General features: G+C 45.9%; 1 protein-coding gene across 4 annotated transcripts in view; it reads right to left on the reverse strand.

Annotated features, from left to right (window-relative positions):
• Window positions 1-1,585: 1,585 nt before the first annotated feature.
• ZC3H7B (zinc finger CCCH-type containing 7B) overlaps window positions 1,586-21,566 on the reverse strand; it is a 107,345-nt gene continuing 87,364 nt past the window's right edge. For all 4 annotated transcript variants that reach the window (XM_073549558.1, XM_073549559.1, XM_073549557.1 and 1 more), the window contains 3 exons: window positions 21,320-21,465; window positions 14,073-14,236; window positions 1,586-11,819 (listed from right to left, as the gene is read on the reverse strand). In XM_073549558.1, the coding sequence (XP_073405659.1) occupies window positions 11,612-11,819; window positions 14,073-14,236; window positions 21,320-21,465 (518 nt within the window). In that variant the 3' untranslated portion in view covers window positions 1,586-11,611. The remainder of the gene's footprint in view (window positions 11,820-14,072; window positions 14,237-21,319; window positions 21,466-21,566) is intronic.

Here is a 21,566-nt window from a genome sequence, read left to right on the forward strand (position 1 = left end):
AAAGCAAAGGTGAGAACTAAATTGCTCAGGGAACAAAACAGAGATTTTGGGACCATGGCCTGGAAACTCCCCAGATCTTAATCCCATTGAGAACCTGTGGTCAATCATCAAGAGACGGGTGGACAAACAAAAACCTTCAAATTCAGACAAAATAAAAGCATTGATTTTGCAAGAATGGACTGCTATCAGTCAGGATTTGATCCAGAAGTTGATTGAGAGCATGCCAGGTGAATTGCTGAGGTCCTGAAGAAGAAGGGTCAACACTGCAAATATTGACTTGCTGCATTAACTCATTCTAACTGTCAATATAACCTTTTGTTACTCATAATATGATTGCAATTATATTTCTGTATGTGATAAAAACATCTGACAAACACACATAAAAACCAGAGGCCAGCAGATCATGTGAAAATATAATATTTGTGTCATTCTCAAAACTTTTGGCCATGACTGTATATGCTTCCCAAGATTCACAAACCAGGTAAACAAGGGAGGCCAATCATCTTAGGGGTGGGAACACTCACTGAAAAAAAAAATCTCAGGATGGGTAGAAAATGTCCTTAAACCACTTGCAAGGAAGACAGCCAGCTATTTACAGGACACCACAGACCTTTTAAAAAAAGCTATTTACAATAGGTCTTCTACCTAAGAGTGCCATTTTAGCCACCATGGATATACAATCCCTATATTTAAACATCCCACATGAAGATGTACTGTCCACCTGCCAAATGTTTCTTGAAGCTAATGGGATCCCCTTCTTCTCACAAACCTCAGATGGGACATCTTCCACCCAAAATACTAAAAAGTCCATAGTCTACAGCCAGGCCCTTAGATATAATCGTATCTATGCCAGCCCAACGGACAGGGATGAGCACTCAACCCATCTTAAAAAGACATTTTTAAATCAAGGCTACCATTCCACATCCATTGATGATCAGATCATTAGAGTCACAAGGATCCCTAGAAGTCAATTACTTAAGTATGTAGAAATAGAGGAAAATAATTGTGTACCTCTGATGGTGGACTGACAAACCACAGATTTGAGATACTGAGAAAAACTTCACCACATCCTACACAAGGATGACCAGCTAAAAACCAAATTCAAAACACTCCCATGCTGTGCTGCAGGCAATTTCGAAACATCATGATCTGAGGTGCAATGCCCTCACTTACACCAAGAGGAATTTATCCTTGCAATGTGAAGAGCTGCAAAACATGGGACTATAAAACTTTCACACTACTAATCTAATCAAATTAAGGATTAATTCTCTGAGCTCAGTTTGTTTATTTAAATTTATTTAAATACATGGGTATTATGCCATGCCTCGGATTTCTTTTTTGGTACATACATTTGTGTTTCTTCAGAAACTTTGTCATACCATGCTTGAGGAAGGGACCTAAGAAGTCTCGAAAGTCTGCTTTGTAACATTATTTTTTCTTTGTTACCCAATAAAAGTTATCAAAACTACAAGATTATCTTGTTTTTCCCACTGAGAGTATTCTTTTTTTTTTTCAAATGGCTAACACAGTACCAAACCCTTTTTTTTTTAAACCTGTCTATTGAGTCATGGGCACTCAGACAATGTGGGAGAATGAACAGTTTTTACTTAGTACATACAGCAAACAGAATCAGCATCATTGACATGAAGGATAATCGGAGGAAACTAAACAAACCAGAGAGGTCACACAGTACAGTATTAACAAGCTAACAAAGAATACAATGCCATCTTCTCTATACAGTCCCTCCACAGTATAAGCCTGCAACTGCTGTGTTGTACATCAAGTGCAACTTTGTGCTCAGGACCAGCCGTTCCCAACCCTCCTAACAGGGATCAGTCAGTGATATTACACTGAAAACCTGTATACTGAACTCCGCTGTACAGACAACACACCGTTCTCATAGTCCTTCCTATACGGTTACTTAAAGGATGAGATGTGATGAAATCTACATTGCGCCAGCCTTGCCTCCAACATTGAGTCAGGAGATGGTTGGCTGTTCACGTCGTGTGAGCAACATTTATCTAATTATGGCTTTGTTCAATTATTTTGGGGGGGGGGGGGGGACACTGGGTTCTCATCTTATGTCCCATTGCCTACACTGACAATTTTCATGCACTTTTGAATTAAGATTTAGAAATCCTGATTAATTCAGCATGTATGAAAAACTACTGATGCCCACAGACCATAAGTCCAAAATCAAATGTTGCATTTTAATATCAGAAAAATAGAAACAGTTTTTGCAATTAACCTTCTTTCTTCCCAGTGAGCAATCTGTATTATTTTAGAAATAATGAAAGAAAAAAAAATTCAGAAAAGAAAAGTTCAGTATGAAAGTTTTGCATGATGTATGCATGGTCTTGTGAAGCCAACATTGGAGAAAACTCTTTTTTTTTAGTTTTATTGATGTACACAGATAAAGTTGGGATAGGATTTCCATTGCTTATTTAGTAAGGAAACAAAAAAAAACAAAACTTTTCTATCGGCAGATCGGTCAATACTGCGTTTTAAAAGTACGTTCACACATAGCGTTTTTAATGCCTTTTTTTCTGTATGAAAATCACAGGTTATGGCTGGAAAACCAGAGAAGGTATAATGTGCAATTTTTCAGTACCAAGCCATTTTCATCTCATTGGGGAAAAACTGCACTAAAAACACTTGAGAGAACTGACATGCCGCATTAAAAGAAAAAACGCAAAGCAAAAAAGAAATCTCATTTACTTTGCTGTGACTGTAAAATACTGCGTTTTTTCTGCACAAATAAATTTTTTTTTTAATAAACTCCAAACACTATGTGTGAACAAACCTTAATGTCTCTGCATGAATTGATAAGTGATAGAAATACAGAGGAAAGTAGATCTGAATATAATCTTACACTGAACATGCAGAATCTTCATTACAAAACATAAAAGATAAATTATACCTAAGCACAACATAAATTGTATCTGTAAGCAGGATTTGCCATCTAATCTGACAGCAGCGTGATGTAGAGACAGAAACACTGATTCCAGCGATGTACCACTTAGTTTACTGGGTGCAGCAGTTGTGATACAATTCCTGCTTTATCAGCTGCAAGTCTAGCAGTGCTCTGAATGCTGAGCTGTATGTAACCCCGCCCACACCACTGATTGGCTGCTTCTTGTGTACACTGTATATTGACAGAAAGCTGCTAATCAGTGTTGAGGGAGGGGTTACACAGAGCAGTTGACTGAGGCACGAGACTCCTAGTACTGAATCTTTTGCTGATAAAATACTGATTTTATTGAAATAGTAACACACAAACTGGCAATATTGCTGGAATCAGGGTCTCTGCCCCTATATCATGCTGCTCACAGATTACATAGCATAAACGTTCTAAAAGATTCCCTTTAAAGGTCATCAGTAGGTGAAACATTGGCACCAAGGCACAGAAATGATGTCTATGGTCCAAACATTGGTACCATCTGTCGCAGGCTTCAAAATAAGCCCAAGAGAACTGAGGTTTTATCACACAATGAGCGACATATAGGTAACTGGACTCCACAAACAAATCCGGATGAGTGATCTAGTACTTCTCTACCAGGGCTAATAAGTAATGACCGTCTCTTAAGAACCACTGGGAATTTTAATTGGCAACAATCATAGTTTTATGAGTTCTTAAAAATGTAATTATCATGGGTAGGTAATTAACTTACCATTGAAATGCAGTATAAGGTGAGTTATTGTTTTCCGGTGTCAGCTATCTGAGGCTACGATGTTAACTGCTATCATTTACCTTAAGCGCAGATACAAAGTACAACCTGGATAGCAAAACCACTGACTGCCCTAAACAGAGGCTTGGATGATCAGAGTCCCTGACATGTCTCAGTTACTGTAATCCCTTATAGTAGAACCATTCTAGAGGATCTATTCTTCGGGCTTTGTGCTGTGCCATTCCTGTTAGTCCTCCTGGAAATTTCTGACTAAAGTGACAACTGGGCGTTACCAATTGGAGGTATGCCTTGAGAAAATTGTCCAATCAGTACTGACAGAGGCAGTGCGCACGAACGCACCCCTTTGACAAGGAAAACGGTAACACCCATTTGTTAAGTCATTCATTTCGTAAGGAGTAACAAGAGGAACGACACAAAGCGGAGTGATCAAAAAATACAATCCAGAATTAGAAGTTTTCTGGTGAATACAAGTATGTACATAAGCAGACATGTCAGAAGTAGGGATGAACGTTCCCATTGAAGTTTGGTTCAGGTACCAGTACTGTACCCGAACTTCAACCAGAACACAAACCCCATTAAAAACAATGGGGCACGAACTTTCGATCTGGAAAACTCACACTGTAACAGACGTCCGGGAGAAGTCTGTGCCCGGTGATAAGCACCAGACACTAACGGTCCAATATGATCCCCGGACTTTTAAGTTCAGGTTCCCTCATCTCTAATCAGAAGTGGTGACAGATTCTCTTTTACACTATTTTTTTTTTTACTATTCATTGATATTGTGTGTTCTGATCACACCGTGGGCCAGCAATCTTACAATTCATTCCCTGTGTGCGCCAGTAATATAAACTTTGCAGTCACAAAGAAGGGGATGGTTGTCCAAGGGTAGGCCCAATTCAAGCCCATGTAACAAGGGCCGAGTACCGTAGCATGACTGGTCGCTGGTCTCCTGACTTGAACTTCACAGCCTCATAGTTGTATATACAGGGCTGACCGGCTCAGGTCAGGAGACTGTGGCCAGTCCGGGCATCACTATGTGTACTTGGGCCATGATACACCAACGTCTGAATTCGGCTTTACACAAAGGATCTGCTGCTTTTCTCCAGAAACAGTACCACTCTAGTCCAAGCGATGTATCTAGTATTGCAAAACAGCCCTTTTGACTTTTTTGGGAAATAAGCAATACTAAACGTTGTAAATGCATATGGATGGCACCGATTCTGGGGAAAGAAAAAAAAAATAAAGAGAAACTTTACTTTCTATATCAGTAAAATCCTTCAAGCCAATTAGGTACCAAAGAATCCTAATTGTTCAAACGGTCCTATACAAATGTGTGATGAGTGTTCCCAGGACAAGAGATGTACACCTTACAGAGGTGGTCTTAGAGAGGGCCCACGGGCACCATGAATCAGACACTGGCCGCACTATTGCAGCCAAGTATGTCTTACTCTGAAAAGCTGTGGAGTTTCAAATAAAACACATTTAAAAGCTAGCTGGGGCCTATGTGTCTCGGCTGACTAGTCCCAGGCAGGTCCTCAGATACCTTCAGCCGCACTGATCACTGTGCGGACCCCAAGGTTCTGATAACAGGTTCCCTTTTATGCCTTAAATGATTAAAATTACAAAGTGCTTGCAAACTCAAGCAACTATGCACTTTACCTCATATGAAAAATCCCTTCCGACCTCAAAGAAAGAGGATTGTAAACGCTATAGTTTACCGACCACCTCTGCAGTCTATTAGAAGTGGACGGTTTCCTAGGAAAGGAGCTTGTCATCGCATTGTTATATAGGTTTCTGAAGCTGGCCTCAGTGATCCTGTGATCTTCCGATGCCGCAGATGCAAAGCTGCCTCTACTTGCAACATGGGAGAACGCACAGATCACCTTCAATCATTAGAGGCGCACCGCCAACCCCCGGAAAGGAAGGCAGGAGAGTCGTGCACCCCTCAAAGTACTATGTATGCATACCCCGTCCACGGACGTAATGGATGAAAGCAGATGACACTGTCCATGTGGTCAAGTCTCCCAAGATCATCTCTGGGACCAAAGTTGCAGTCTAATATCCCATTCCGTGCCTTGTCCGTAAACTTTTTCATAAATTACAGAGAACCACAAAAGTATCCTTGCCAATAAATATACTCCTACCACTAATCGCACAAAAGGCAAATATTGGGGTGTTTGAATCATGATGGCTAAGACAAAACCCCCGATATAGACTCTTCCCATAATAAGCCACTATGCCTCAGGTATAAAGATCCCATCATATAAAGGTCTCCCTGCCTGTAAACAGGGGTACTCCGTATCAGCTGGGTATTTAAAGCCTGATAGACCATTAGCGAGCCATGACACATCAAACACAACACCGAGGTCAGTGCACATGACCCACATCTCAATACTGCTAGGAGGATGGCATAAGCAAGCTGCCAACCAATGGAGTGACCATGCAAATACAGAATATATGGTGACATTTTACAACAGTGGGGGTGCTGTCAGGTCTCCAGATCGTGGAAATCAGGTGTACAACAAGCCCTCGTTTAAAGGCCCAAATCAAACTCTATGGGGATAAAGAATCATTAATCCGATTATTTGGTCCTCATACAGCGTGCATGCTGTCAACAGCACATCCCCCCTTTTACATGAGGAAGCGTGCTGCCGACAGTCATCATTATTAGGCCACATAAATTTGGGATCGGTCAACAAACAAACATTTTCTAAGCGAGGTACAAGTCCATTTTTGCCTTGCACTCATGATGAATCGTGCATCATGGTGTTGGTGTGACTACAACCCCTGGCAAAAATTATGGAATCACCAGCCTTGGAGGATGTTCATTCAGTTGCTTAATTTTGTAGAAAAAAAAGCAGATCACAGACATGGCCCAAATCTAAAGTCAATTCAAATGGCAACTTTCTGGCTTTAAGAAACACTAAGAAAAATCAAGAACAAAAAATGTGGTAGTCAGTAATGGTTACTTTTTTTAAACCAAGTATAGGAGAAAAATTATGGAATCACTCAATTCTGAGGAAAAAATTATGGAATCACCCGGTAAATTTTCCTCCCCAAAACGAAAACCTGCATCAAATTAGATCTGCTCGTTAGTCTGCATCTAAAAAGGAGTGAGCACACCTTGGAGAACTGTTGCACCAAGTGGACTGACATGAATCATGGCTCCAACACGAGAGATGTCAATTGAAACAAAGGAGAGGATTATCAAACTCTTAAAAGAGGGTAAATCATCACGCAATGTTGCAAAAGATGTTGGTTGTTCACAATCAGCTGTGTCTAAAATCTGGACCAAATACAAACAACATGGGAAGGTTGTTAAAGGCAAACATACTGGTAGACCAAGGAAGACATCAAAGCGTCAAGAACGGAAACTTAAAGCAATATGTCCCCAAAAAACAGGAAGTGCAAAAAAAACAAATGAGGAACGAATGGGAGGAAACTGGAGTCAACGTCTGTGACCGAACTGTAAAGGTACTGTCACACTTAGCGATGTACCAGCGATCCCGACCAGCGATATGACGTGGTCAGGATCGCTGGTACATCGCTAAGTGGTCGCTAGTGAGCTGCCACACAGGCAGATCTCACTAGCGACATCGCTGGGGACGGGGGGTCGCTACTTACCTGTCACACCAGGCGATCCTGCGTCCTCCCTCCCGGCTACACGCGTCGCTCGTCGTCACAGCAGGAAGCGCCGCAGGAAGCTGACGACGACAAACAGTCCAGGACGTTCTCGCGCGATCAGCGATAACCAGCGGGGGAGCAGGTCGCTGGTAAGTATCAGACACAGAGATATCGCTAGCAATATCGCAATAACGTCACAAGTTATAGCGATATCGCTTAGTGTGACATGCCCTTAAGAAACCGCCTAAAGGAAATGGAATTTACATACAGAAAAGCTAAACGAAAGCCATCATTAACACCTAAACAGAAAAAAACAAGGTTACAATGGGCTAAGAAGGAAAAGCAATCGTGGACTGTGGATGACTGGATGAAAGTCATATTCAGTGATGAATCGCGAATCTGCATTGGGCAAGGTGATGATGCTGGAACTTTTGTTTGGTGCCATTCCAATGAGATTTATAAAGACGACTGCCTGAAGAGAACATGCAAATTTCCACAGTCATTGATGATATGGGGCTGCATGTCAGGTAAAGGCACTGGGGAGATGGCTGCCATTACATCTTCAATGCACAAGTTTGTGTCGATATTTTGGAGACTTTTCTTATCCCATCAACTGAAAGGATGTTTGGGGATGATTAAATCATTTTTCAAGATGATAATGCATCCTGCCATAGAGTAAAAACTGTGCAAACATTCCTTGAAAAAAAGGTACATAAGGTCAATGGCATGGCCTGCAAATAGTCCGGATCTCAATCCAATTGAAAATCTTTGGTGGAAGTTGAAGAAAACGGTCCATGACAAGGCTCCAACCTGCAAAGCTGATCTGGCAACAGCAATCAGAGAAAGTTGGAGCCAGATTGATGAAGAGTCCTGTTTGACACTCATTAAGTCCATGCCTCAGACTGCAAGCTGTTATAACAGCCAGAGGTGGTGCAACAAAATACTCGTGATGTGTTGGAGTGTTTTTTGTTTGCTTGTTTTTCATGAGTCCATAATTTTTCCCCTATGCTTGATTTAAAAAAGTAACCATTACTGACTACCACATTTTTTGTTCTTGATTTCTTTTACTGTTTCTTAAAGCCAGAAAGTTGCCATTTGAATTGACTTTAGTTTTGTGCCATGTCTGCGATCTGCTTTTTTTCTACAAAATTAAACAACTGAATGAACATCCTCCAAGGCCGGTGATTCCATAATTTTTGCCAGGGGTTGTAGCATGAAGCCATCAAAAAAGCAAACGTTTGAGTCAAGAATGAGCGTTTCATATACCGGAAGTAACTTTCATAAGCGTTCATCATATGACTCCCAAAATCTGCCATAATAAACTAAACTTTCATGTCTACAGTTCACCCATTCCATTATTTCTTATACTTTGGCACTTAATTCATATGATCATTTATATTTATCTCCTTTAATAACACGAGCAGGAACAAGGACCACACCCCTCTTGGATACCCAAGCCCTTGGCGGTCAGCCAGCAGATATTCCTGTCCACATCCTCATACATGATCGGGCAAGTGTGCATTTACATTCAATAGGGAAACACCTACTAGTAGACAAATTTGGCATCAGTTTATCTCCCGCAGAAACTAAGTGCCTCAGGGGCACCTTTAAATTTCAGCATCCCCCCAACATTTGTGCTTACAGGAGAGTCCGTACGCACACTATATAGGCGGCTGAACCTTCTTCTATATAGTATGTGGATAACCATTCCTAACTGCACCTATCAAAAGTGATTAAACATCAGGAGAAAAAAAATTGTAGAAAATAAACAATAAATAGAAAAACTTCTTTACAGGTGTATTCACATTGTGCAGTAATAAGGTGTCTTCTGTGCCTGTACATGGACTTTTTGACTCTCGCCAACCACATTCCACTAAGTTGGTAAAGTCATGTATAAACCTGATCATTTTGCAATTTTCGGTGACTGTGAAGTGTATAGAAGCTACAGCAATTTTCACTTTTGCTTGTTTGGTTAATTACAGACCAAAAACGAGAAGCTTCACATTTTAAAACTAGTGGCAATGAAAAGTGATGGTGTTCTCCTTTGCCGACAATACACATTAGATGAAGATCGACCAATTCCGGCGGGATCAGCAGCCAATATAATGTGCGAGGGAGGAAACCTTACTCCCAAAAGGTCAACCATTTGTTGTTAAAGGAGATAAGTTGCAAGATGTTCCTGGCAGCTGCTTAAAGTCCATTTACACAGAAACTCTCATTTCCTGATAATCATACAGTCTAAACAGGCAGACAATCACCCGGCGGACAAGCAGAATGCTCATTCGTCAGGTGAAATGATCTTTTGTGATGATAAAAAGATTATTATTCTCGGCAGCACATAGTTCCGTGTAAAGAGGACTTGTGCTGTCGAGAGCAATGGCAGAATATGCACACTTAAAGCAAACATGTCAGGTCGAATAATGCTATTCACCTCCAGGGTTAATCCGCAGGTTAATAGGGTTATGAAGGTACCTTGACGCTGTATGGAAAGTGTGGCACCTTTGAGAAATTGAACATTAATTCTCCTTTGAGCCGCCGGCTTTCAGTCGTGCAGCTATGGGTGGCCGGAGCAATTGCAGCTGCCCGTCAGCTTCTTTCCTTTTTCAATTAGAGCACAGTGATGGATTGACTTATTAGGGGAGTATGGGGAAAAGAAATCAGGAGGAACATCTGTTAGTCTAACAAGCTGACTTGTGGCAAGGGGCAAGTCCCCATAATAAAGGCCCGCTCGGATCGGCCAACAGTCCTTGTATAGTCTAAAAAAGTCGCCGTGAGACTCCTCAAGGCAGCGACTTATCTCCGAGAGAACAAAAGGATCGGCCGTTGGATATCCGACATGCTGGATCTCTCTTGTGTTTTCGGGACTGATGGTTTGATGTGTTGCAGTCATCAATTTAGTGCATACACGTCAATGGAAACAATCTACTGACCTGATCATGTTGCACTCACAGTAACCTGATATTCCAGCGAGATCTCTACTCTCTTTACAGTTCCTTAAATATATCTTTTATGTAAATTGAAAAAATTGATGAAATGTTGAAGATTTCAGCTGAGTAATCAGGCACCGATGTGCAGAATCTGATCAAGTAGATACCACTTCCGAAAACTGAATTGCTCCAATGTGCTCATAACCCTCATACCTTGGTCCCCAGAGATAGACCAAATACTGAGTGGCCTTTTAGACCATTGCAGGTACCATGTTGACTTTTACTGACAATAAACTGATTGTGACACCACTACCTGATCAATCAGAAAGGGAAGAAAATCCAAAAAAGAGAAGAGTAGTAAGAGCCTTCCAGTGCCAATATGAACCCATGGTAACTTTGATCTTGAGCTCTGTTCACACTAATATTCTAGGTTTCAATAAGAGGATTTTTGGATCTCACTGTAAAATCTCTCTTGTACCCTTTACTGAAGGACACAAGTAACCATGGAAAATCTGCTGCCGTCGAAAATACATCTTAAGAAAAACGTGCCCCCCCCTTCCCCAACAAGCTACACCTCGCCTGTCAACACCCAGATATTCAGAGAGCGCAAAAGCATTATGAGACAAAGACCACCCAAACAAGGGAGGGTGCAGTATCCCCCAACCAAGGCTATGAGAAAGAGATTTTACACTGAGTACCAAAAATCCTCTTTGCTCAGACGCTTCTTAGGGGGACACAGGGAACCATGAAACATCCCATCTCTGGGGTGGAGAATCCAATGTCAGCAGGCCAGGTGTAGCCTGCTGTAGAGAAGCCAACTTTTTTTCTTAAGGCCACATTCACACCCCAGATTTCCCATGCTTTTCCGTGTCTCCTAATGAAGTGTGCACTGTTTATTTCACAGTTCAATTACAGACACCCCAACTAGAACTAAGTGGGATTAAGACTTTTCATTTTGGCAATCACAGAGTAAACACAGTAGTAAGAAAGTTACAGAGCCGTTCCACTCCAACAGGTTCACTATATATATATATATATATATATAATGCAGTTAGGAAAAAAGTTTAAAATTTTTTTTTCATTATTGGGGCCAAAATCTGGAATATCAGGAGATGCCGCATTCAAGATAATGCTGCAAATGTCATAATTATCAATACATACATCAAAACTTTTGGATCAAGGAGATTCTCTCTTTGCAGGAATGTCTTTGGGCAAATTAATACTTTTATACTCAACATGTAAAACAGACTAATGACCTTTAGTTACGGATATATTGTTTGATGGTAGCAATCCAGCTTCACAAATGAAAGCTGCATCCCATGTCATGAGTGACGTGAACACGTCTAGGCTTCACTGTGATCCTGCCATCCCTTATTCTTCCGGGTCTTCTGCCAGATCTTGCATAATGAAGGAGTATTTGCCAAAGTCAGAGTCGCTGGGCTCCAGTAACATGTCTTTACGGGCTTTGGAAACTTTGTATTGCAAAACTTTTCGGCGTTCGTGCCACTCTGCCAACTCTTCACTTCCGTGAGCAAAGGGACAGTTGTTTTCATGCGGGCAACTCTGTGTCTCCTCATACCTAAATGTGAGATAAGACAATTCTCAACACAGACTAAAGAAAGATGACCTTGCTGTTCCTGGCAGAAATGTTTGTAAAGGCAAATAATTAGAGATGGGTGGATTGATTCGCAGGACTGCGCTCCATCAGTCAAGGTCTCTGGTCACTAGAAAGGAGACTCACAAATCTCTTACTGTCGGAGATACCAGATGCAGGTTTTGATAGTCAAGCTGGCGTAAAGTTATCATTACAGCATGACGCACAAACGACGTCGGGCAAGTCCGGCTAATCAAAAGCCATGATGAGGATTCTGTAAGGTAAGCGACTTGTGAGCCGAAAGTCCAGCAGCCAGAGACTACTGTCTCGTCCGGTGGACCAAAGCCCTGTGAATTAATTTGCCTTTTTGTACAATTAATGATTGCAAAAAAAACATAAAACGTTACTTACCTGAAGTCCATGCCACCTCTCAGCTGCTCCCCAGAATTCTTTGGTGACAAGCTGCAGTGGTGATATTTCCTCTACAACATCATGTTACCACTGCAGCCAATCACTGGCCTCAGTGACCATGCTCCAATAAACGAAATGAGACTACTGCGGCCTATAATCAGGGGAGCAGTGGAAAAGTGACAACTGGAGCGGCAGCTGCTTTAACAGGCAAGTCATACTTAGGTTTTTAACCCCTTAACGACCAGGGGTATTTTTGGTTTTGCATTTTCATTTTTCCCTCCCCTTCTTTCCAGAGGCATAACTTATTTATTTTTCCGTCTATATGGCCATGTGAGGGCTTATTTTTTGCAAGACGAGTTGTACTTTTAAATGACACCATTGGCTTTACCATGTCGTGTACTCGAAAACAGGAAAAAAATTCCAAGTGCGGTGAAATTGCCAAAAAAGTGCAATCCCTCACTTGTTTTATGCTAAGTTCACTAGATGCTAAATCTGACCTGCTATTATGATTCTCCAGGTCATTACGAGTTCATAGACACCAAACATGTCTATGTCCTCTTTTATCTAAGTGGTTAAAAAAAAATTCCAATGTTTGCTAAGAAAAAAAAAAAAAAATTTGCGCAATTTTCCGAGACCCGTAGCATCTCCATTTTTCATGATCTGGGGTCGGGTGAGGGCTTACTTTTTCCGTGCTGGGCTGATGTTTTTAATGATACCACTTTTGTGCAGATACGCTCTTTTGATCGCCCGTTATTGCATTTTAGTGCAATGTCTTGGCGACCAAAAAAACGTAATTCTGGCGTTTGGAATTTTTTTCTCGCTACGCCGTTTAGCGATCGGGTTAATGTTTTTTTTTTATTGATCGGGCGATTCTGAACGCGACGATACCTAATGTGTGTATGTGGGATTTTTTTTTACTGTTTTATTTTGATTGGGGCGAAAGGGGGGTGATTTGAACTTTTAGGTTTTTTAAATTTTTTTTTAATTTTAAAATTTTTTTTTTTCTTTTACTTTTGGCATGCTTCAATAGCCTCCATAGGCTATTGACGAGGGTCGGCGATGAGGTCATTTCCGGCCCGGTGGACGGAAATGCTATTTAAATGCCCGCTGTCAGCTTTGACAGCGGGATTTAACTAGTTAATAGGCACGGGCGGACGGCGATTCCGCTCGCGCCTATTGCGGGCACATGTCAGCTGTTCATAACAGCTGACATGTCCCGGCTTTGATGAGGGCTCAGCGCCGGAGCCCTCATCAAAGCAGGGGAGATGTCTGATGACGGACTGTGTCCGTCATTGGACATTAAGGGGTTAAAATAAAAATAAAAAAATACTGCAAAATAAGAAAATTTAATAGACAATCCCTTTAAAGGAACGGTTAGCACATAATTGACTTTTCAAACCAAGCAGAGGCACGTGGTGCATCATGGCGGGGGCAATCGTTTATATACACCTTCCCACCAGCTTGTTTTCGCTCTTCTTTGATTGACAGCTCTGGCTGGTAGGAGGTAGATGGAAACCAAGCAGTTGGGAAGGTGTATGTAAATGATTGGCTGCGCCGTGATGCATTGAGTGCCTGTGCTTGGTTTGAACAGTCATTCTGTGCTGACAGAGCCCCTTTAAATGTTTCCAGAAGGACATCACAGGCTAGTTCTACTCTCCAGTTAAGAAGAGAGACTAAGGGCCTCAACATTTTGGAAACTTTAGGGGTCCCAGAAAGTTAACTTCTATGGTCGCAATGTAACTTTCTAAAAGTCTTCTCTACCGACCTACAAACCCTTCAGGATCTTCCAACCACTGCCTCGAATGCACAGAGTAAGCACACACTCACCTTTCACAAAGCTTGAACTCCCCAGCTGGAAAACGATATTTCCAGGAGCTCTCTTCACCTTCCAAAGTGAACACGCGATCCTTATGCTTCTCGGACTGGATGTGTTTCTGCCATTGCCTCTCGCTATTGCTGTTCTTGCCGCAGAGATAGCAGTGGAAACCAGCCTTTTAGGAGGAAAAAAAAGCAGGGCACACGTGAAGAGATTCTACTTGTGGCCACTCCACTTCTGGCTTTGGTGTGGCACGGGAGACAGTCTCCTGGGTCAGCACGTGGCCAGTGCTATGTGTGCATGGAGCAGGCTGACCGGATCATTTTAATAACCAAGTCTGATGTCAATGTTGCCTGTGACACAGCAGGTAAACTGGCTAAGCCATGGGACTGAGCTAGTCAGCCATGCCCCCCCCTCTCAGTTATAGGTGCTATTGTAATAAGCCAGTCAGCCAGCCTCCTTCACAAAACAATGGCCACAAGCGGACACTGAAAATGGTCTCCTGTGCAGGGCCTGAGCCGGAAGTGGAGCGGTCAGGACTCTAATCTCACAGTAAGAAGACTGTCACATATATTAAAGGGAACCTGTAAGTAAAAGCAGAGGTGATAATTATCAAGTGAAGCATGTGTCTGACACAGGTAGCAGTCATCAGTGAAAGGGGAAAACAGGATTTTTGGGTTGCTTACCGTAAAATCTGTTTCGCGGAGCCTTCATTGGGGGACACAGAGACCATGGGTGTATGCTGCTGCCACTAGGAGGCTGACACTATGCACAAAAAAAGGTTAGCTCCTCCTCCGCAGTGTACACCCCACCGACCGGCAGGAAGTTCCTCAGTTAGTGAGAAAGCAGTAGGAGAAGTAACAGAATAGATTGAAAGCAGAACAAACAACTCAACTGTAACAAACCGACAAACATAAGAACAGGAGTTGTAGAACATGGGAGGGTGCTGTGTCCCCCAATGAAGGCTCCGAGAAACAGATTTTACGGTAAGCAACCCAAAAAATCCTGTTTTCTCGTTCGCCTTATTGGGGGACACAGAGACCATGGGACGTCCCAAAGCAGTCCCTGGGGTGGGAAACAAACTTCCATCAGGCCAGTGGACTCGCCACCGCAGCCTGCAGAATCCTTCTACATAGGCTGGCGTCCGCCGAAGCGTAGGTGTGGACCCTGTAGAATTTCACAAAGGTGTGAACCGATGACCACGTTGCAGCATTGCAAAGCTGCAGCGCGGAAGCTCTGTGGTGCACCGCCCAGGAGGCACCCACCGCCCGGGTAGAGTGCGCTCTGATCCCTGGAGGGGCCACTCGATGCTTGACCCGGTATGCCTCCAAAATTGCCGATCTGATCCAGCATGCAATAGTGGCCTTTGAGGCTGGGTGATGAACAGAGAGTCTGACTTCCACAAGGAAGTCGTCCGGGCTAGATAGACTCTCAATGCCCTGACTAGGTCCAGCTTGTCCAAAGACCGCTCCCGAGGGTGAGCTGGGCTCGGGCAGAAGGATGGCAGAACAATGTCCTCATTGAGGTGAAACGAAGATACCACCTTCGGAAGAAAAGAGGGCGGAGGCCGCAGAACTACCTTGTCCTGATGAAGGACCAAAAAAGGAGAGCGGCAAGAAAGTACCGCTAATTCCGACACGCGCCGGATGGAGGTAATGGCCACCAGAAAGGCCACTTTCCAAGAAAGGAGGGAAAGGGAAACGTCCCTGAGAGGTTCAAAAGGAGGACCCTGCAGAACCTGAAGAACCAAATTAAGATCCCAAGGATCCACGGGAGCTCGGTACGGAGGAACCGTGTGAGCCACACCCTGGAGGAAGTTTCTGAGCTGGGGCCGGGAGGCCAGCGTTTTCTGAAATAAAATGGACAGTGCCGAAACTTGACCCTTCAAGGAACTGAGAGCAAGCCCCGCATCCAGCCCTGCCTGAAGAAACGCTAGAATAGAAGGGAGCGAAAAAACCAAGGGCGCGATGTCATTGGCCTCACACCAGGAGAAATAGGCTTTCCAAGTGCGGTAATAGATCTTCGAAGAAGAAGGCTTTCTGGCGCGGATCATGGTATGAATTACCCGATCAGAGATTCCTGCCCGTCTCAAAACCTCGGTCTCAACAGCCACGCCGTTAAATTGAGCGACCGAGAATTGGGGTGGCAAATCGGGCCTTGAGACAGCAGATCTGCCCGTCGGGAAGCTTCCAGGGGGCGTCCGCGAGAAGGTTGACAATGTCTGCGAATCAAGACCTTCTGGGCCAATTCGGGGCGATGAGGATGACTGGAATCCCCTCTGCTTTGATTTTCTTCAACAACTTGGGAAGAAGAGGCAGAGGAGGGAACAGGTAGGGGAGCACGAACTGTGACCAAGGGACGGCCAGAGCGTCGGCGCCCACTGCCAGAGGGTCCCGAGACCTGGACACGAATTGTGGTACTTTCCTGTTGAGGCGAGATGCCATGAGGTCTACATCCGGGGTTCCCCACCGACGGCAGAGCAGATGAAACACCTCCGGATGTAGGGACCATTACCCTGCCGCGAGACCCTCGCGGCTGAGGAAATCGGCGGCCCAGTTGTCCACGCCGGGAATGTGAACCGCGGAAATCGTTGGAACAAAGGTCTCTGCCCATTGAAGAATTCTGGACACTTCCGCCAGGGCTGAGACACTCCGTGTCCCCCCTTGGCGGTTGATATATGCCACCGCTGTGGCATTGTCTGTCTGAATCCTGACAGGCAGGCCCTTGAGGCGCCTTTCCCAGTGGACGAGAGCTAGATGGATCGCCCGTATCTCTAGGACATTGATCTGCAGAGCTGATTCCTGAGTCGACCATCGACCCTGAACAGTGTGATTGCGGAACACTGCACCCCAGCCGATGAGGCTGGCGTCCGTAGTGACAATCTGCCAGTGAACGGGAAAAGACCGCCCCAAGAGAATGAGGGGAGACGTCAACCACCAGTTGAGAGACCGCCTGATGCGGCAGGAAAGGCGAACCGGACGATCCAGAGACAGAGCCGACCTGTTCCACCTGGACAAAATGGCCTGCTGGAGTGGCCTGGCGTGAAATTGGGCAAAGGGAACTGCCTCTATCGCCGCCACCATCTTCCCCAGGACCCTCATGGCTGACCTGAGGGATGGAAATCGTGTGATCTGTAATGATCGCACGCCCTGCTGCAGGGAAAGAATCTTGTCTTGTGGGAGAAATACCCTTGACCGACGAGTGTCGAACAGAAGGCCCAGAAACACAAGGCGTTGAGTAGGGACCAGACAGGACTTTTCCCGGTTGACGATCCACCCAAAACTGGACAGGGTGTCTAGAACGATCGCCACACTTAGGCGGGCCTGTTGAAAGGAGGGGGCCTTGATCAGGATATCGTCGAGGTACGGAAAAAGAACGAGACCTCTGAGCCTCAACAAGGCCATCAACGCCGCCATAATCTTCGTGAAGACTCTGGGAGCGGTGGCGAGCCCGAAAGGAAGCGCGACGAACTGGTAATGTTCGTGAAGAATCGCAAACCGCAGGAACTTCTGATGTCCGGGAAATATGGGCACATGTAGATAGGCATCTTGGATGTCTATGGAACCCATGAATTCCTGCTCCTCCATGGAAGCAATTACCGAGCGAACTGACTCCATCCGGAAGTGGCGAAGGCGAACTCTCTTGTTGAGTAACTTGAGATCCAAGATGGGTCGAACTGTCCCGTCCTTTTTCGGCACCACAAACAGGTTTGAATAAAACCCTGTGAAGCGTTCCGATTCGGGAACGGGCACAATCACCCCGGAACTGAGAAGAGAGGCGATGGCCGAACTGAACCCCGGGACCAAGGCCGGATCCCTCGGCGGACGGGATTGTAAGAAACGATCCCGTGGAAGAGAAATGAACTCTATTTTGTATCCTGTTGATACAACCTCTCTGACCCAAGCATCCTCTACTGAGGCGAGCCAGACGTCGCTGAAGAAGAGAAGTCGACCTCCCAATTGGAAGGGACCCACGGGAGACCGATGGTAGTCATGCGGACGTAGACCGTCCAGATCTAGATCTGGACGGTCTTCCCTGGGAAGAGTGGGACCGCCAGGACGGAGTGGGCCTGAAGGAAACCTTCTTTCTTTCCTGACGTGCCTGTGGCCTTTGCTGGTTGGAAGGGTTTTCCGCCGTATTGAAACGGCGGAAAGTCCGACAGGGACGAAACTGACGCCTTGGAGGAGGTTTGCGAGGCTTGGAGGGGAGAAGAGAACTCGTACCTCCGGTAGCGTCCTTAATAATCTGATCCAATTGTGATCCGAAGAGACGCACTCCCTGAAAAGGCAGATTGGTCAGAGACTTTTTAGAGGACAAGTCCGCCTGCCAGGCCTTGAGCCAAATTGTACGTCGGATTGCCACGATGTTACTTGACGCCTGAACTGCGCAAGATGCGGCATCCAAGGAGGCAGAAAGCAGATAATCCCCCGCATGGGAAATCTGATTGGCGAGATCGGCCAAATGCTCTGGTCGTGCCTTATCCAGAATGCCCTGCCGAAGGTCATCTGCCCAAGTGGCTATGGCCTTTGCTGCCCAAGAAGAAACAAATACCGCTGCTGATGCCGCTTCGAAGGCAGATTTTGCTAGAGATTCTATGATCCTATCATTAGAATCTTTTAGCGACGCCACACCTGACAGCGGAAGGACCGTATTATTAGAAAGTCTGGACACGGGAGGGTCCACCGAGGGAGAAGCGGCCCAGTTGTCCGTGAGCTCTTTAGCAAACGGGTACAGCATGCCGAGACGCTTTCCTCCTTGAAAGCGTCTGGTCGGATCTTCTCTCTCCTTTGTAAAAATCTTTCCAAACTCAGAATGGAAGGGAAACACCCTGGATGGTGTTTCCGCCCGTCTGGACGAAACCTCCTGATCTGAGGATTTCGCAGGGGCGTCAGCGATGTCAAAGGTATGGTGAATCGCGGCAATGAGGTTTTGCACCGTAACCTTCATGTTCGCATCCTGGTCCGAATCCAGCTCTAAGACCCCTTCCGATTCCGAAAGCGCTTCGCCTGACTCCGGGGAGGAGGCCCGAGAGGGAGACTGCTGGGGACTATGGGGTGAGGTAGGACGAGGGGAGGACTCCGCCTGGAGGTCCTGCCTGGGCCTCTTGCGACTGCCGCTGGCTGGCTCAGATGGGACGTCCTGAGACGTGCTGGGTCCCGCCGAAGCTCCCAAGGGCAACTTGTCCAGAACGGCTACTAGGGACTGAGACACCTTGATGAGGTCTGCCACTGACTGTGATTGAGAGGAGGCCCAACCCGGCATGGGGGGCTCACTCGCCCCTGGGGCTATGGATGGCTCCTGAGCGGCGTCGGGCTGGACGCAGAGCGGGTACGATCAGACTTAGCGTTGGACATAGTGAAAAGAGAGGCAGTGCCGGCTGGTTGGGGGACAGAAGGCAGAGAAGGGTGTCAGTCTGCAGGTGCAGAGCTACTCACGGTCCGGTGTCCCCAAGGGCGACGCTCTCTGATCTGGCTGCAGGATGAGGCCAGGCCAATCCGGCTGAAAAAAGGCCCAGCGACCGAAATCCGGCAGGGAATGAGGTTCGGCTGGCAGGCTGAGAAGATGGCGACCAACAGGGAAAGGGCGCGCTGCCAGAGGGAGAAGAAGGGCGGAGCTCGCCGCAGAGATCCCCTTAGCACCGCCCGCTGTCCAATAGCAGGCTGGTGTGAGGCAAGGGGGCTGGGAAGGCCTAGGACGGGCGGGAGAGAAGCCCGCTTAGAAGAAAGGGGCAGGGGGCGTGGCCGCGACGCAGCGGTAGGCCCGAGATGAAGCCGGGGCCTAAATTAATAGCGCCGGCCGCCTGTCAGCAGGGGGTCGGCGCGGAAGATGCGCCGCAACACCGGGCCGCGTCCCTGCTTCCCACAGCCTGACCCCTGTATACCCCTGCCGGGATGAAGAAGAAACGGGGGGGGGGGGGGGGGGGGGGGGGCGCAGAACAAGGCCCGAAAGAAAAGGGGCCTTCATGGATGCGGCGACAGTGGGGAGAAGCGGGCGCGCAGGCCCTACCGTGGTCCCCTGGCGACCGCCTTAGGATGAAAATGCCGGGGGACCGCTAGATCGCATACTCACCCAGGCCGGGGGCCACAATAAAGGTACCTGCGAATCCCACGCTGTCTGTCGTCTTTATGGAATCCACGCCTCGTCCAACCGTCAGGCTCTGGTAGGCGAGATGGTGGGAGGCGGGGGCAAGGACCGTCCGTATAGCTGGCACGCACCTGTGCGAGGCTCCTGGTCCTGCCGCGGAGACCTATGAGGATACGGGGTGGCAGTACACGCCGTACTCATAGTCTCTTTGTGGGAGTACGGATGTGACTGTTCACTCCGTATCCCTCCGAAACCTGTAAAGGAACGACGCACGACGAGGTAGATAGGGGTCTAATAAAAGACCCGTGTCCACCTCCTACTGACACTAAGCTAAACTGAGGAACTTCCTGCCGGTCGGTGGGGTGTACACTGCGGAGGAGGAGCTAACCTTTTTTTGTGCATAGTGTCAGCCTCCTAGTGTCAGCAGCACAATAAGGCGAACGAGAAAACAAAACAATGTTCTAATTGCTGCGTCCTGTTCCATTTCTATTCATTGGGGCATGGCGCAGTCCCAGCTGTTCTCCAGTCATGCCCACTGTTCAGATGACTCAGTCTTTGAATGTGCTGTACAGTGTGCATGATTCATGCCCCAATTACTGGAAAGGAGCAGTGTGCAGCGCCATTATTACACTGTATTCTCCTTTCACTGATGACTACTACCTAGGACAAACACATGCTCTGTTGCTACCGCTTGGAAGGTGCCCTGATTGCAAGATATCAGCTCCAGTCCCGAGACCAGAAAGCTCCAATCCTGGCTTGGACTCTGCACAGAAGAACATTTTCAGTGTAGTTTTTGACCAATATTGTGTGACGCGAAGTTCAGTAGCTAAGCCAGGCCCCTTCTCTGTCTGTGACTTCAGACAGGGGCTGGCTGTCTGGTTAGAAATCCATAGCTTAGCCAGCCCTCTTCTGACTACCGGTGACATACACATATGCATGCTCTGGATAACAATCACAGCTAGCATGCTCGGACTTTCATAGGGAATCCCTGGACAGGTTCCCTTTAAGAGGTTTCTATTTTACACACATTTCCAGATCACAAGTTCCCTTTAAAAGACAATACTCCACTATTTAATATCCCCCATCACATTCCCGGGGCCTTTAATATCAATCCGTACTGCATTCCTAATAACATTCCCTCCCTGACACCAGCCGGGAAGAAAGATCACATTACCATAAGATCTGCGTAATCTGTTGGCATGACTATCTGTTTCTCGCCTTCTTTGTGAGGTCCGGCTGCTGCCGCCGCCATTTTTCCAGGTTTCTCAGCTGGGGTGTTGTTCTTATTACACAAGTCGAAGATCAGCTGTAGATCCAGGACTAAAGAGATTAAAAAAAAATAATTTAAAAATGTAAATGTATTATACATGATGCAATAGGGAACGTGGCTTGGAAATACAGCTGAAGAGCTTACGCTCTAA

The sequence above is a fragment of the Dendrobates tinctorius genome, unplaced genomic scaffold, assembly GCF_039654945.1.
Source record: "Dendrobates tinctorius isolate UK_male_01 unplaced genomic scaffold, ASM3965494v1 ptg000159l, whole genome shotgun sequence".
Lineage (NCBI taxonomy): Eukaryota > Metazoa > Chordata > Amphibia > Anura > Dendrobatidae > Dendrobates > Dendrobates tinctorius.